At 45.8% G+C, this 15,472-nt stretch overlaps 1 protein-coding gene across 6 annotated transcripts in view; it reads right to left on the bottom strand.

Moving 5' to 3' along the window:
* The window catches only part of RAPH1 (Ras association (RalGDS/AF-6) and pleckstrin homology domains 1), a 494,561-nt gene that overhangs the window by 92,072 nt on the left and 387,017 nt on the right, over positions 1 to 15,472 (bottom strand). For all 6 annotated transcript variants that reach the window (XM_033946873.1, XM_033946869.1, XM_033946870.1 and 3 more), the window contains 2 exons: positions 10,587 to 10,730; positions 2,739 to 2,849 (listed from right to left, as the gene is read on the bottom strand). In XM_033946873.1, coding sequence (XP_033802764.1) covers positions 2,739 to 2,849; positions 10,587 to 10,730 — 255 coding nt within the window. The remainder of the gene's footprint in view (positions 1 to 2,738; positions 2,850 to 10,586; positions 10,731 to 15,472) is intronic.

Genomic DNA, 15,472 nt, shown 5'->3' with positions numbered 1-15,472 from the left:
GGTTCCCAGGAACCCAGTTTGTGAATCACTGCTCTAAAGTGTTATAAAATTTTATAAATAGGCACAGTGGCTTAGCGAGGGTAGGAAGCGCTTGGGGCGGTACTGCCTTCTCTTCACCCTCTTGCCACACTCACACTTTCCCTTCCCACCCTCGTATTTCTACTGGAAGCGATGTCAGAGGAAGGCAGGCCGGTGTGAGCAACAGGTTAGAATAGTTGTTCCTGCTGGCAAAGATTTTAAAGAGGTACCGGCACCCCCACTAAGATAGCGCCCGGGGCAGTCTACCCCCCTGCTCCCCTTACTATGCCACTGAGTGGGCACCTCTTTTTAGGTGTCCTGGTGCTGCATGACCTGTATTGGCATCTGTACCCAGATTCCATTTATATTATACCATTTCAACCTGGTATCAGGGTGTCTAAAACCTAGGCATGCATAATTAACATTATTTTGTAAGTTGCATGCATAAATAGCAGTACTGCCCATGCTCTTCCCAAGTGAATGCCCCTTTGCATTAATGCCCTATGTCAGTACTCAAACCCTTACAGAATAGCGCTTAGCTGTTTATCTGTCACTTTATATGCATGCGTATGCTTGCCCATGAAAAGACTGGAATTCTGTACATTTACATGTGCGAGTGGCATATTCATGTGGGTTCTGTTATAGAATTGCTGTTTAAGCATGTACATACGTTATTTAATACAATACACAAGTACTTCACAACTCCAAACCCAGGTCTGTCTGCAAGCTGTGCACATTTACCTCCTTTACAAGTAGAAACCTTGTATTAAAATTGCCCCCTTAATTGATAAAAGTCCAAAGCCAATTATGCAAAACTATCAGAAGGATAGAACAACTGATGATACAACCAATAGAAAAATGCAAAGCAAACAAGATAATTTACTCACTCTAATATAAATGAGCAGAGGTGGAAATAAATCCTCAGTTTGGGGTGGGAATTAGAGAATGACACAGTGACAAAATTCATCACCGTTCCTGTCCCCGCGGATAACCACGGGAAACCATCTTCATGTCATTCTTTAAGGAGAAAGGGAAGAATCAGAGTATGAATGGCCACAACCACTGACCCACAAACTTTGCTTTGAAGAATGCTGGTGTAGAAGGACTGAGGTTGAAATAGACACTAGAAAATGACATGGGATTATTTCCCACGGTTATCCACGGGGACGGGAACGGTGATGAATTTTGTCACCGTGTCATTCTCTAGTGGGAATTCTTGGAGTACAGGTGGGGAGAATAGGGGAAATCAAGAGAGGGACGTGCCCATCATTTGTTTTTGTTCTTTTTTTTTTTTTTGACATCCAGGGGGGACAGAAGCAATGGACTACATACTTGAAAGTGATTGCTTTTCAGTAAAATGCACTGCTTGATAAACGAGGGTATGGAAGGCATCAAAATCAATTTCACTAAGGCCCTAGGGCGATTCTACAAAATGCGTCCCAATTGTAGGCAGCTGTAGGCGTCCTACAGCTGTCTAATCAGCCAATTGGGAGGCACATTTTCTAAAAAAATGCTCCCCAGGCAGGCTGCCAATATTGAAGGCGCCTCCGGGAGACTAGGGAGGCCCACAAGCCCGCCTAAGGCTAGGCGGTAGCCTTAGGCGAACCTAGGCAGCCTTACACGTCTCCCTAGGAGAGCAGGAGACGCTTACAATGTAGGCTAGCAAAATGCTGGCCTACATGGTAAGTAGACGAGGCCGCTATACTTAATCACAGCAAATGATTTCCCTGCTGCGATTAGTATAGCAGACGCCAGTCTCCCCCCAACCCCCCCGACGATCTCGGCAGGATGGTGCCCAATCTCTCCTTCCGACAAAACTCGCGATCGCTGGCAGGAAGGTGTTCAACCCTTCCTGCCGGTAGGCCCCCCACCTCCCGACGATCACAGCAGGAAGGTGTCCAACCTCTCCTGACGACAGAACCCCCCCCCCCCAAAGATCGCCAGCAGGAGGCTTCCGGACCCCCCCAAACAAAATGCCCCAAACCCCTCCCCGAACCCCCCCAATGGTTCCCCCCTAGATCGCCGGTAGGAGGGTGCCCAACCCCTCCTGCCGAACCACCAACGGTCCCCCCCAAAGATCGCCAGCATGATGGTGCCCAACCCCTCCTGCCGGACCCCCACCCGGAACCCCCCTCGGGCTTACCTGCAAGTTGGCCGGACGGGTCCTCGCACCGTCCGGCCAGCAGGCCCGCCTCTGTCCAAATGAGGCAGGCCCGCCCCCTCCCTGCCCAACCCACAGGATCCTAGGGCCTGATTGGCCCAAGCGCCTAAGGCCCCTCCTATAGCAGTCTTGTTGTTTAAAATTCAAAATAAACTAGACTAAACCATTTGGCCCAGGAAGCTTGCATTCTACTGGAGAGAATTAAAATGAAAACTTTATGCTCCGACTTGGTCTTTCTGTTGTATCAAGGAAAGGCTGGGATAATAATTTCTTTGGCAATCATTCAGCATCAGTCTGTATTAAATTCATGTTACTCCTCTCTTTCACTCGCTCTGAACCTAACCTATTATTCAAGAAGTCACTTTTTATCAAAAAGTCTTCCAGGTACCAATAAATCTGCTATATCATAAACAATTCATTTATGTTCTTTCCTGTCTCCTTCCACTCTAACAATTCTAGAATACAGTATGGGAATACCGTGATACCCATTCTCATAAATGCAGGTGTTAGTGCTGAGCCATGTCAAGACTGACTTTAGAATAATTTCATAGATAAATACCTTAAGTACTAGGCAAAAGTCTGTAGGGGCTTTGTATTTATTCCGATAGTCTTGTCCATAGTAAACATTAACATGATCCAGCTGGAGAAAGCATACAAGATCCCGGGAAGCCTAAAAATAAAAATATAATAAAAAGGATTCAGTTCACAGAAGATAACAAAATTACAAACCGGCATGATCCTTCAAATTCTATATATGGCACCTAGGTTTGGGTGGCCAAATTTGGGTACAATCTCAAAATGCGCACACAACTTAATTGGCTAATGAGCTACTAACGATGGATGCTAACCACCAATTACTGATGTTAATTGGCACCAAGTGGGATTTGTGTGCACATTTGGCTGTGTGCTTTTCTGTAACGCCAGGTGCCCAGATCCTATAGCGTGCAACTCAAAGGTGTGCAAAAAGTTGTGTGTGTTGTTACAGAATGATTCAGTACGCTCAACTTGAGCACCAGTAGGCGTACACTTGGCGCCCAATGTTAGGACGTGGGAATCAGTACTAAGCACTGTTCTATAAAGGGTGTGCATCCTTTATACAACTGCACTTATGAGGTAATACCGATCTTTATTGAGTACCATTTAGAGAATCTGCCTCTAAGTGTGTAAGTAGCCATAATCAGAAGCGTCTTGAAATTTCAAGTTAGAAACCTGTTCTAGATATTACACACACAAAAACAGAACAGGATACCCTTCTGCACACATTACACCAGGGTATCGCAAACTGTATGCCTTGGCACACTGAGGAAGAAGAGAGGTGCCGGCAAGCAGACTTGTCTCTCGCCACGAGAGGCACATCCTGTAGGGCCAGAGGTTCACATGTCAGCACTGCATGTCTACCAGCAGCATCTTCCTGCTACCATCGCATATCTCCTGGGACTCCTCCTGCCTTCCTCGTCTTCTCTCCGCACCCCCAGACCAGCAGCAGCAGCTAAGTGTGCTTTTAACAAAAGGACTAGAGTAATGCCAGAGACAGATGAATTAGCAGATTTTTTTCTGTTCAAAGATTCTGGATCTAAAGTCAAGGTTGAAAAGTCTGCAAATCAGTCCAGCTGAACCAGTTAGGAATGATTTGGAAGAAAGAAATATAAATTTAGGGAAATCTAGTTGGTCAGTTTTTCAATTGCTGTCTTTATCAAAATTGGAAAAATTATTAGGTACAATGCATATTACTTTTTGTGAATTAGATCCTGTCCTGTCAAAATGGCTTTTGAGTTCCAGACATGGATTATTAGCTTTAGTTTTAATTATGATACAAAATAGCTTAAATAGTGGTGGGTACCTGCATGTTGGAAGAAGGCAATTATTAAACTGATTTTGAAGAATAAAGACTTAGATATATTGAATCCAGCTAGTTATAGACCAGTTTCTAATCTCTGCTTCTTTGCAAAACTGACAGCGGATAGTCTTGGAACAATTGATATCTTACGTAAAATCAACTAATGTGCTTATCCAAGACAGGCGGGATTTTGGTCAATGCACAGTACTGAGACAGTGTTAGCAGGCTTCCTTAATGAGGTTCATTCAATTTTGGATGGTGGGAATTTCGCTATGGTAGTATCATTAGATCTGAGTTCAGCATTTGATTTAGTTGATCATGGTCTTTTGTTAAACTTTTTACAAGAGATTGGCCTTTCAGGAGTAATTTGGGATTGGTTTTCAGCATTTCTTTGAGGACGTACTTTCAAAGTAGCCACTGAGGGATCATAATCTCAGGATAGATTATTAAATTGTGGGGTACTTCAGGGTTCAGCCTTATCAACAGTTCTATTTAACATATTTCTGAGCCCTTTGGCAAGACTAATTCAGGAATTAGGACATATATTTATGCAGACAACATTTTATTAGTCTATAGATTAACCCCTGCAACATTAGATCTAGGTCCTCTCTTTGATGGTTTAAAAAGAATAGAAGAATGGTTGAGTGAATATAAATTGGTTTTGAATATGTCAAAGACAGCATGTTGTATCTCAGGAGATAAGACAACACCGCAATTAGATCTCTCCTTAAATAATTATATTATAAAACTAGTAAATAGCTTTATGTATTTGGGGATCATAATCGATTGTCATTTGAATTTTGAAGAACAGGTTTCATCTGTGGTTGCCAGAGGTTTTGGGGCACTAAGCCATCTTAGAGCCAGCTGGGATTCTTTTGTGCTATCTAAGTTAGACTATGGTAATTTGGTATATGCAGGTATAGGGGGAGGACAACTGAAGCACCTACAAACAATACAAAATGCTGCGATTCGATTGTTAGGCCATGCATATATTCGTGACCATGTGACACGTCTGTATCTGAAATTCCACTGGTTAATGGAATTTAGGATCAAATTTAAGATCTTGATGTTGGCACATCAAGCATTATTTCAACTACAACCATCATACCTTTCCAACTTGGTATTATTTTATGCACCGAGACATTTATTACGATCTCTGAATGATAATAGGGTAGCCATTCCCCATATCTCGAAGGCCATCTTGCCTCAACTAAAGATTGTGCGCTTTTTTATTTAATGCCACGGTTATGGAATAATTTGCTTATAGACTTGAGAAAAGAAGAATCGTATATAAATTTTAAAAGAGATCTAAAAGCACATTATTTTCAGTAGGTCTTTTCAATTTGAAGAAAAGAGTTTGCGATTGCAATCAGTTTTATGTAGTTATTGGTTTTTTTTTTTTAAGAATATTTTCAGTTTGAAGTAATTAGTTAAGATTCTATAACAATCAAATATCAATAATAAAATTAAGTGTTAAAATTTATTTTTTTTTGTTCTTTTTTCTTTCTTTCTTTTTCTATTTTTGAATGGAGTTTTTTTCTAAATTATTTGGAAATATAAATTGTAAACCGCTTGGATCCTTTTTTTGGCTATTATGCAGTATATAAAGTTCTTAATAAACATAAACAAACATAATTTAGACGCAGTTTCATCAGACAGCCTTGGGACCTTTGCTAGGTCGTCCGTTTCGATGATGCAACTTCCTCTTTCATTAGAAGCAAGCCAGCCTAGCAAAGACCTCGAGGCTGCGTGATGAAACCGCATCTAAATTAATGCTAGCGGCAGCTGTGTGGCCAAGTTAAAAGCACACAGTGAGCTGCCACTAGAGACAGGGGAGGAGGGAAGGGAGAAGGGGTACTGCTGGACATAGGGAGAGGAAGAGGTGCTGCTGGACAGGGGGCACAGAAAGGGAAGGGAGAAAAAGTGCTGTTGGACTTGGCAGAAGGGGAGGAAAAGGAAAGATGCTACACACTGGGGGGGGAGGGTGAGATGGTAGATGGGGAGATAGCCTATTAGCTATGAGTGGGGTTGGGGGAGGGAAGGAAAGAAGGAAAATTGTTACAGGAGGAGTGAGAGTGATGAGAGGCATGGAATGGAGGAGAAGGAGAAATGGTGCATGGGAAGAAAACATGGGTTGGGGAATAGGAAAGAAGGATGTTACTGAAGGGAAGAGGCAAGGAGAGAGAGAGATAGAAAGTGTGCAGAAGGCAGAAAGGGTAAGACTTATGGAGAGGGCGAGATGGATGAGGAGGACAAAGGAGGGAAGGGGGAGAGGGGAGAGAGTGAAAAGTTGGACTCATGGAGGGAGAGAGAGAGAGAGATGTTAGTTAGGGGAGGGGAGGGAAGGAGGACCGGAGGAGAAGAAGCATGCAGGAGGAAGAGAGAAAGAAATGTTGGACTGGTGGAAAGGATAGAGAAATGTTGGATTGGGAAGGGGGGCCAGAAAGGAGGAAGGGAAGGGAGATGGACTGCAGGGGGCAGAAAGGAGGAAAAGGAGATAAAAATGTTACACTGTGCTGTGGGGGGAAGAAGAAGGAGGAGAGATAACCAGGGAATGGAAGGCAAGGAGGGGGAGTCTGGTAGCGCTACAAAAATAATAGTAGTAGTAGTAGAGATATGCCAGATTATGAGAAGGAGAGGAGAAAAATGTCAGACCACTGGGAGGAGGGTGGGAAGGAGAAAGATGTTGGACTACTGGGGGGTGGAGGGAAGGAAGGACAGAAATGTCAGAGCATGGAAAAAGAGAAGGAAGGAGAGAGAGGGATGGAAGATAAGACATGGAAAAGTAGATTTTGAGAAGAAAGAAATATAAGTTTTTTTCTACCTTTGTTGTCTGGTTTCTGCTTTCCTCATCTTCCCCTCATTCAATTCCTTCCATCCACTGTCTGCCTTCTCTCTCCCTCCACCCCACCCCCATTGGTCTGGCACCCATCTTCTTTCCTCCACTCCCCCCCAATAGTCTGGCATCTCTCTATTCCCCATTTCCCTTCAGTGTCTTCTCCTCTCTCTCTTCCCCATTTCCCTTCAGCGTCTTCTTTCTACTCTCTCTTCTCCAGATCCCTTCAGCGTCTTCTCTCCACTCTCTCTTCCCCTGTTCCCTTCAGCGTCTTCTTCTCTTCAGCATCTTCTCACCACTCTCTCTTCCCCAGTTCCCTTCAGCGTCTTCTCCCCACTCTCTCTTCCCCAGTTCCCTTCAACGTCTTCTCCCCACTCTCTCTTCCCCAGTTCCCTTCAGCGTCTTCTCCCCACTCTCTCTTCTCCAGTTCTCTTCAGCGTCTTCTCCCCACTCTATCTTTCCCAGTTGCCAGCTCCCTTCAGCGCATTCTCCCCTCTCTCTCTTCCCCAGTTCCCTTCAGTGTCTTCTCCTCTCAACCCCCCTTCCTCTCTCCACCCCCTTTCAGCACCCTTCGCACGGTCCAGCAGCCCCCTCCCTCCCGCTGTCCGTCCATCTCCCTCCCTCCCCCTTACCTTCGTGGCGATCTCAATTTTGTTTCTACAAGCAGCCGGAGCCTTGAAGTCGCATGTGGCTGTCTAAAAGGTCTCCTCTGATGCAACTGGAAATGGGAACTTGCATCAGTGGAGACCTTTCTGGCAGCCATATGAAACTTCAAGACTCTGGCTGCTTGTAGAAACAAAATTGAAATTGCCACGAAGGTAAGGGGGAGTGGGGAGGGAAGGAGATGCTCGGATGGATGGAGGCGATTGGATGGATGGTGGCAGCAATCGATTGTAAGGAGGGAGGGAGCTGCTGTACCACACAATCAGTTGCTGTACATACTTCCTCCCTTAATTGCGGAGACAAGGCCATTCACCGTTCCACGAAGCGATGAATGGCCTTCTCCTTGTATCCTCGGCGACAATTTTTTTTACCACCGTTTCGGCCAGTCACGAGTAACAACCACCGTGTCATTCTCTAGTCAGGAGCTAACAGATTTCAAAATGCTGATACTATATGCAGGACTGAATGGATGTTGCTCTTGCTTCCCAGTCCAAAGTTGGTAGGAAAAGTCTGGGGCCCATTTAGCCACCGGAGATCTTTGCCAACAAGGGTTATCAGTGGTAAAGTGCTGCATTCACCCTAGACTCATTGGTCTCACACTAGAATCTTTACTCCAGCCCTGAGCTGTAGGAAGGGGTCAGTGCCATAAGAGAAATTTAAAAAACAAAAAGCCTTGCATCAAAATTCAGCAAAAGATTCAGCTTTTTTCATACACACTGTTACACTTTAGTGTGATGATTTTTCCATGTTAAAAATTCTTATTACATTAGGAGTAAGAGTGGTGTAAAAAAAACTGAAAATAAAACAGCCACGCTAGAGGGCAGCAACCCCAAATATATCGACTCCAAAACATTTAGAACTGCATCAGCAACTGAAACAAAAACCTTAGGCTGCTTTTGCAAAGCTTTACTTTCCTTCCCCTAGGTGAGGGATTTCTGATGGTGCAATCTCTCCTATCACCTTAGCATCAACCAATTAATTAAAATAATTTGAGAGACACTTTTGGCTAGAAATAGAAAGCTGGCAGTCCATCTGCAAAGTCCTAGGGAATTATTCCATTTACTTCCCCTTATCAAAACACAGTAGTCACTGCAAGAAACACATGATTTACTATTAGAATGTGCTTTCTGCATTGAAGGACTAAGGGCCTTGAAGAAATTACTGTGTTCAGGGACTCATTATAATAACAAAACAGTAGCACTGCATTAATGGGAGAACCAGTAACCCTGCAAAAATATCATGTGCCGCAGAAATGAAATATCCTAATAGCTGTGTTTCACATCACGAAGTACCTTAATATTATTATTAAGATTACATTCATTCATTTTATGTAAAAGAATTTCCTCATTATACAAATATTGTAATAACTGAAGGCACTAATCTCTGGCCATATTTTAATTCAGAATAATCCTGTACAGAAAAATATTTTTAAACACAGCATGCATAACTTGTTTCCTGTTTTGAAGGTACATATTTATGCAGCTCAGCTAATATTAAGCTGGGTAGAACATGCAGAATCTAATGCATTAATAAGTGTGAAAACTAACCCATGGAAAATGACATTTTAGACAGCTTGGATCCAACCCATTATGCATATCGTTTGTAAAGGTGCCATCTTTGCCTTCCTAATGAATCACTTACCAAATATGATAAATATAAAAGTCTGATGTTCCCCAGGACTCATCTCAATATAATAGCTGGTTCTCTCAGAGGCAGAAAGGTTATCATGAAACCATGAGCTATATGCACTTTTTATGCGATAAATGCTAGCTCTGCCTTCCCCCCTTAAAAAAGTTTACTCCTGATTTGCCTATGTTAAATCTTACCCCTGATGCTAAGAAATTTTAGCATGGGCAAATCAGCAGTAATACTGCTGCATTAGATGGTAGTGCAGATGGCATGCAAAACACATGCAAATCATTGAACAAAAAATTGCAACTGATAAAAGGACATCGATGAGATATAGGATATCTGGGAGAATAAATTTAGGGAAGGGGATCTTTAGTGTGGGGAGACTAGATGGGCTATGGCCCTTTTCTGCCGTCATTTTTCTATGTTTCTATCAAAAACCCAGAAAAACTGTCTTCAAAATGCCTGTCGGGAGGTTATTAACTATTAGAGAAGATCCACCATCAAACTGATAGTGGAGAAACAAAAAGCCTCAAAACCACCAACTGTACATTACACAAAGGTAAGCAAGACTGTCTCTTTACATCATTGGCATAAAAAAACCCCACTATTATATAGACAAACACTTCTCAAAATGCAAAACAATTCTGCCATGTGCACAAGGAAACTTATCTGATGACACCAGACTTCTCCCTCAACATCTTCCTTCCTGACTCCAATCGCGTTGATCACTGCAGCTGAAATCCACCAGTTCACTCCTATTAGATCACAGTTCACTCTATTAAATCCTGACAAGGTGCCTTGTTTCACCGGAACCCCAGCTGCTTCAGGGGAAATACACAAAACATTTGCGCACAGACAAACCTCTCCCCCCCATGGTGGCTAGGAGTAGCAGGATGCCAACTACCAGTGTTTTCAACTCCTCCCCTTCAGTCTCTCTACTTCCTGACTATTACTTCCAGGAACCCCATCTCAAAAAACATGCTGATTCAAAACAAGAAGCCAAAAAGTGTTTAGGTGAAAAATCTACTGTTGCTCTTTTTGATGTAACCTTCGTTTTAAAATCCCCCTGATGCTGTGTTGGAGGGGCCGTGTCAATGACAGTGCATTTAAAATCATTAAAGTAATTCCCCTTATCTGCACAATGTTTCACCAGCCAATCTAGTCCCCTCATGATGTATGTTGTAACGGCATTCAAACATTCTGGTCTTTAACAACAAATGGTTCCTGATATAAGGAACCATGATAAAATTTTGCATGGGATGGGATGGATGGGGTGGGGATTTGATATATTACCTTTCTGTGGTTACAAAGTGCTTTACATACTATATACCTGTATACAGGCAGTGGCGTAGCAAGGGTAAGAGGCGCCCCTCCCCCACCCTCATCTCTGCCCCCTCCCCCCCCCTGCTTGCCACATGCGCTCTTCCTTTGTACCTCACCTTTGCTTTTCCTTTTGGGACATAGTAGATTCCAGAAGCTCGCAGAAGAAAGTAACGCTTTTTCCAGGATTTTTTCCCATCATCCTTCAGCCAAAGCACACCCTCAATTTCTGGGACCGTAACAGAGCTTCCACAAAAACACTCCTAAATAAAGGAAAATACATTAATAAATCAGAAATACTGTAATTGTTTTGTCAGGATCATCTCCACTATCAGACTTTCTTTTTCAGTCCTCCACTAATCTGAATTAACCGTTTGAAAATATATTTTACTGTTTAGGTATGGTTGGCAGGTACGATTGAAGGCTTAATGAGTGAATTTCAGATAATACTATTGAGGCTTTTCTGCATACAACACACCTTTCAATAGCAATTATGGAAAAAGAGCCCAGATGACAGGGTAACAATGAAACATTTTTTGTTCCTCATCTCCCCCCGCCCCATCTTCAATTTTATTTGCATAAAAAAATTAATACTGGGAGAAAACTCACAATATAAAAAAGAGGAAATGCCACAGTAAGGATCAATCTTATTTTAAGGGCAAGTCAAGAGGAATTTGGGGTAGCAGTGTGAGAGCCTCATTGCAGATATCATTCTGTGGAATTGAGACCCTTCTAATTCTCACAAGCGCATGCAAAAAAGTCGATCTTTACTGGGGCATTTCCTTTCTTTTGGCAATGTTCTTTTACTCCAGACTTTATTGTTTAAGATAATTCACTTCACATTTCCTTTTCTCAATGGTCATATCTGTTATATAGATTATACACCTGCATGTAGTTACTAAAATATGTTATACCGGATCTGTATCTATTTCTGTCCAGTTACTACTATTATTTTCATGCAGAGCTCTTTCTCCAACATTTCAGTCATTACATAAATACAGCATACTAAAAAAATGCAGATTCTATTTCAACCCATTTCTTTCTGTTTGTGGATAGGCGGGTTATAAATAATTTTAAATAAATAAGTTATCTGTACACACTTTCACTAGTAATACTCTGTCTCCCCGAAAATAAGACCTACCTGAAAATAAGCCCGTGTGATTTTTAAAGATGCTCCTAATATAAGCCCTACTCCAAAAATAAGCTCTAGTTAAGATCAACCCCCGAAGCCACCCCCACAAAATGCCCCTGACACTCCGACTCCATCCTAGACACTAGTGCTGCCAGATTTGCCAAAAAATTCTGACTTGTCAATTCAGCAACCCCCATCCCTACCTACTGCTTTAGGAGGCCTCGGAGCGGAGGTATGTCAGTCTCACGGTGGGGTTCTGCTGCACAAGGGGATGGATGAGAGGGGAGGAATGATGCTACACATGGGGGAGGGGGGGCAGAGGAAAGAGGAAGAATTGGGGTAGAGGAGAGGAAGGGAGAGATGATTGTTGTTCATGAAAAAAATAAGACATCCCCAAAAATAAGTGCTAGTGCATTTTTGGGACCCAAAATGAATATAAGACACTGTCTTATTTTTGGGGAACATGGTAGCTATAGTAATAATGAGGGGGCGGAGGGAACTATTCCACCTTCCAGAGTGAATCTTATTGACTATGTTTTATTTTCTAAGTCAGTGTATCTCAAACTGGGTGCCGAGGCACACTAGTGTAACTCCTGAGATTCCAAGGGCTCCTTTTACGAAGGTGTGCTACCGGTTTTAGCACACGCAAAAGATTAGTGCACGGTAGCCAAAAATCTACCACCTGTTTAAAAGGAGGCGGTAGCAGCTAGTGCACACGGCAATTTAGTGCGCACTATTCCGCGCGTTAAGGCCCTAATGCACCTTCGTAAAAAGAATCCCAAGTGTGCCATGGCACACTGAGGAGGAAGAGAGGCGCCTGCCAGCTGACTTCCCTAAGTGATACAGTGCCAGTGTTGGCCTGATTCACTGAAGGCCTGCATGTTTCTCCTTTCTCTCTAGCGTCTTACGGCTTCCCCCCTGGCCTCCCGGTCTCACCTTTAAAGCTAATTACAGCAGCCTGCAGAGGATCGCCGGTAGGTAATATATTTTTATTTTCAATATAGTGTTGCAATGTGTCAGTTTTGAGAATTTATTTCTGCTGTGTATATTGTGTGTATATGAAAAATGAATGGAAAAAATTGCATTACAATTAGTAAAGGGGATGGGATCTGGGGAAGAGTTTGGGTGGGCCTAGGGAGGTCTGTGGTTGGGGTACTCAGTTGATATTTGTTAGACTTAGGGGGTACTTAGCTTGAAGTAGTTGAGAAACACTGCTGTAGGCAATCAGCTGGCTCCAGTGCCTCTCCTTCTCTCTGGCCCTCTTCCCTGCTGGCACCTCCTACTGGCATCTCAGGGCCCATCTGGAGGGCCTCTGCACATGCGTGGATGTCAACATGATGATGTCACGCATATGTGTGATGTCATCAGGGCGACGTCCGTGCACTTCTGGGTGCCTGAAGCCGTGGCCACTACTTTTAGTGTGCCCCGGCTCAAGAAAGTTTGAGAGACACTGGTCCAAGTCATATAATGTACAATAGACTCTCCAGTCAAACTAGACTAGCATATACATGACACTTTTCAAATGATTCCTCTAAGAACCACACTTTACCCCATAAAAATATGGCAACATTCTCCCAACGATCTCCTTTTTACCATCTCCATATAGAAGAACAAATCTAAACACAGTATTAATGCACTTCAGCATTCTTTCCATCCTAACTCCAAGGTTTTCATACTATTGCATTTCATGAACTATTTCGCACTGAAGGCTTATGGAAGGTGGGATAGTTCCTGCCATTGCCACACAATTGGCATCTTAGATGCTAAGCATAGAGTACCGTATTTTCGCGGATATAACGCGCACCATTGTAAAACGCGCACAGGGGTATAGCGCGCAGAAATCACGATGATATGTACAAAAACTTTTCTATACCGCGCTCAGGCATATAACGCGCATGCTGCCCGACTCTCCTCTGGCCACCCCGACTCTCCTTTCGCTCTCCCCGACTCTCCTCTGGCCACCCCGATTCTCCTTTCGCCCTCCCCGACTCTCATCTGGTTGCCCCGACTCACCCTGACTTTCGGTGCACTGCCCCGACTCTCCTTTGGTTGCCCCGACTCACCCCGACTTTCGGTGCACTGCCCCGACTCTCCTCTGGTTGCCCCGACTCACCGTTCACCCGCCCTGACTTTCGGTGCACTGCCCCGCCTCTCCGTGCCTGTCCCCCTTGAAGTCCTGTCCCCCCTTGAAGGTCTGCCTGTCCCCCCTTGAAGGTCTGCCTGTCCCCCCTTGAAGTCCTGTCCCCATCCTGAAAGCCTGATGCCCCCCCTCGACGTCCGATTCTTCTCCCCCCTCGGCAGGACCACTCGCACCCCCACCCCGAAGGACCGCCGACTCCCCGACAATATTGGGCCAGGAGGGAGCCCAAATCCTCCTGGCCACGGCGACCCCCTAACCCCACCCCGCACTACATTACGGGCAGGAGGGATCCCAGGCCCTCCTGCCCTCGACGCAAACCCCCCTCCCTCCAACGACCGCCCCCCCCAAGAACCTCCGACCGACCCGCGACCCCCCTGGCCGACCCCCCCACCCCCCTTCCCCGTACCTTTGGAAGTTGGCCGGACAGACGGGAGCCAAACCCGCCTGTCCGGCAGGCAGCCAACGAAGGAATGAGGCCAGATTGGCCCATCCGTCCTAAAGCTCCGCCTACTGGTGGGGCCTAAGGCGCGTGGGCCAATCAGAATAGGCCCTGGAGCCTTAGGTCCCACCTGGGGGCGCGGCCTGAGGCACATGGGCCAAACCCGACCATGTGTCTCAGGCCGCGCCCCCAGGTGGGACCTAAGGCTCCAGGGCCTATTCTGATTGGCCCACGCGCCTTAGGCCCCACCAGTAGGCGGAGCTTTAGGACGGATGGGCCAATCCGGCCTCATTCCTTCGTTGGCTGCCTGCCGGACAGGCGGGTTTGGCTCCCGTCTGTCCGGCCAACTTCCAAAGGTTAGGGGAAGGGGGGTGGGGGGGTCGGCCAGGGGGGTCGCGGGTCGGTCGGAGGTTCTTGGGGGGGGCGGTCGTTGGAGGGAGGGGGGTTTGCGTCGAGGGCAGGAGGGCCTGGGATCCCTCCTGCCCGTAATGTAGTGCGGGGTGGGGTTAGGGGGTCGCCGTGGCCAGGAGGGTTTGGGCTCCCTTCTGGCCCAACTACACAAAGTACGGGGAAGGCGGGTGGGGGTGTCGTGGGGGTCGGCCAGGGGGGTCGCGGGTCGGCTGGGGGACGGGCGGAGGTTCTTGGGGGGGGGGCGGTCGTTGGGGGGAGGGGGTTTGCGTCGAGGGCAGGAGGGCCTGGGATCCCTCCTGCCCGTAATGTAGTGCGGGGTGGGGTTAGGGGGTCGCCGTGGCCAGGAGGGTTTGGGCTCCCTCCTGGCCCGATATTGTTGGGGAGTCGGCGGTCCTTCGGGGTGAGGGTGCGAGTGGTCCTGCCGGGGGGGGGGGGGATGTATCGGACGTCGGGGAGTCGGCCGGGCAAGAGGGCTTGGGCTCCCTCTTGCTCCGATCGTGGATGCGGGTGCGGGTGGGAGCGCGTGCGAGCGGTCGTTCGGGGTGGGGGTGCGAGCGGTCCTGCTGGGGGGGTGAATCGGGCGTCGGGCGGGGTGGGAACTATGTTTAAAAACTTTTGTATACCGCGCTCAGGCATATAACGCGCGAGGGGTATGCGCGGTACGTAAAATCACGTATAACGCGCGCGTTATATCCGCGAAAATACGGTATATCCTATTGCCCTGTATTTCTCATTGATCTCTTTCTACCCCATGGTCCAACACCATTCTGGATCCTCTCATCCAGCCCTTTTCTGGGGTCTAATAAGTGTGATAAATTATTACATATTGCAATTGGTTGAAGTTAGCAACTTCAGGGCACTCATGCACATATAGCAGTGAATT

The sequence above is a fragment of the Geotrypetes seraphini genome, chromosome 5, assembly GCF_902459505.1.
Source record: "Geotrypetes seraphini chromosome 5, aGeoSer1.1, whole genome shotgun sequence".
NCBI lineage: Eukaryota > Metazoa > Chordata > Amphibia > Gymnophiona > Dermophiidae > Geotrypetes > Geotrypetes seraphini.
This window is presented reverse-complemented; position numbering and strand designations above follow the sequence as displayed.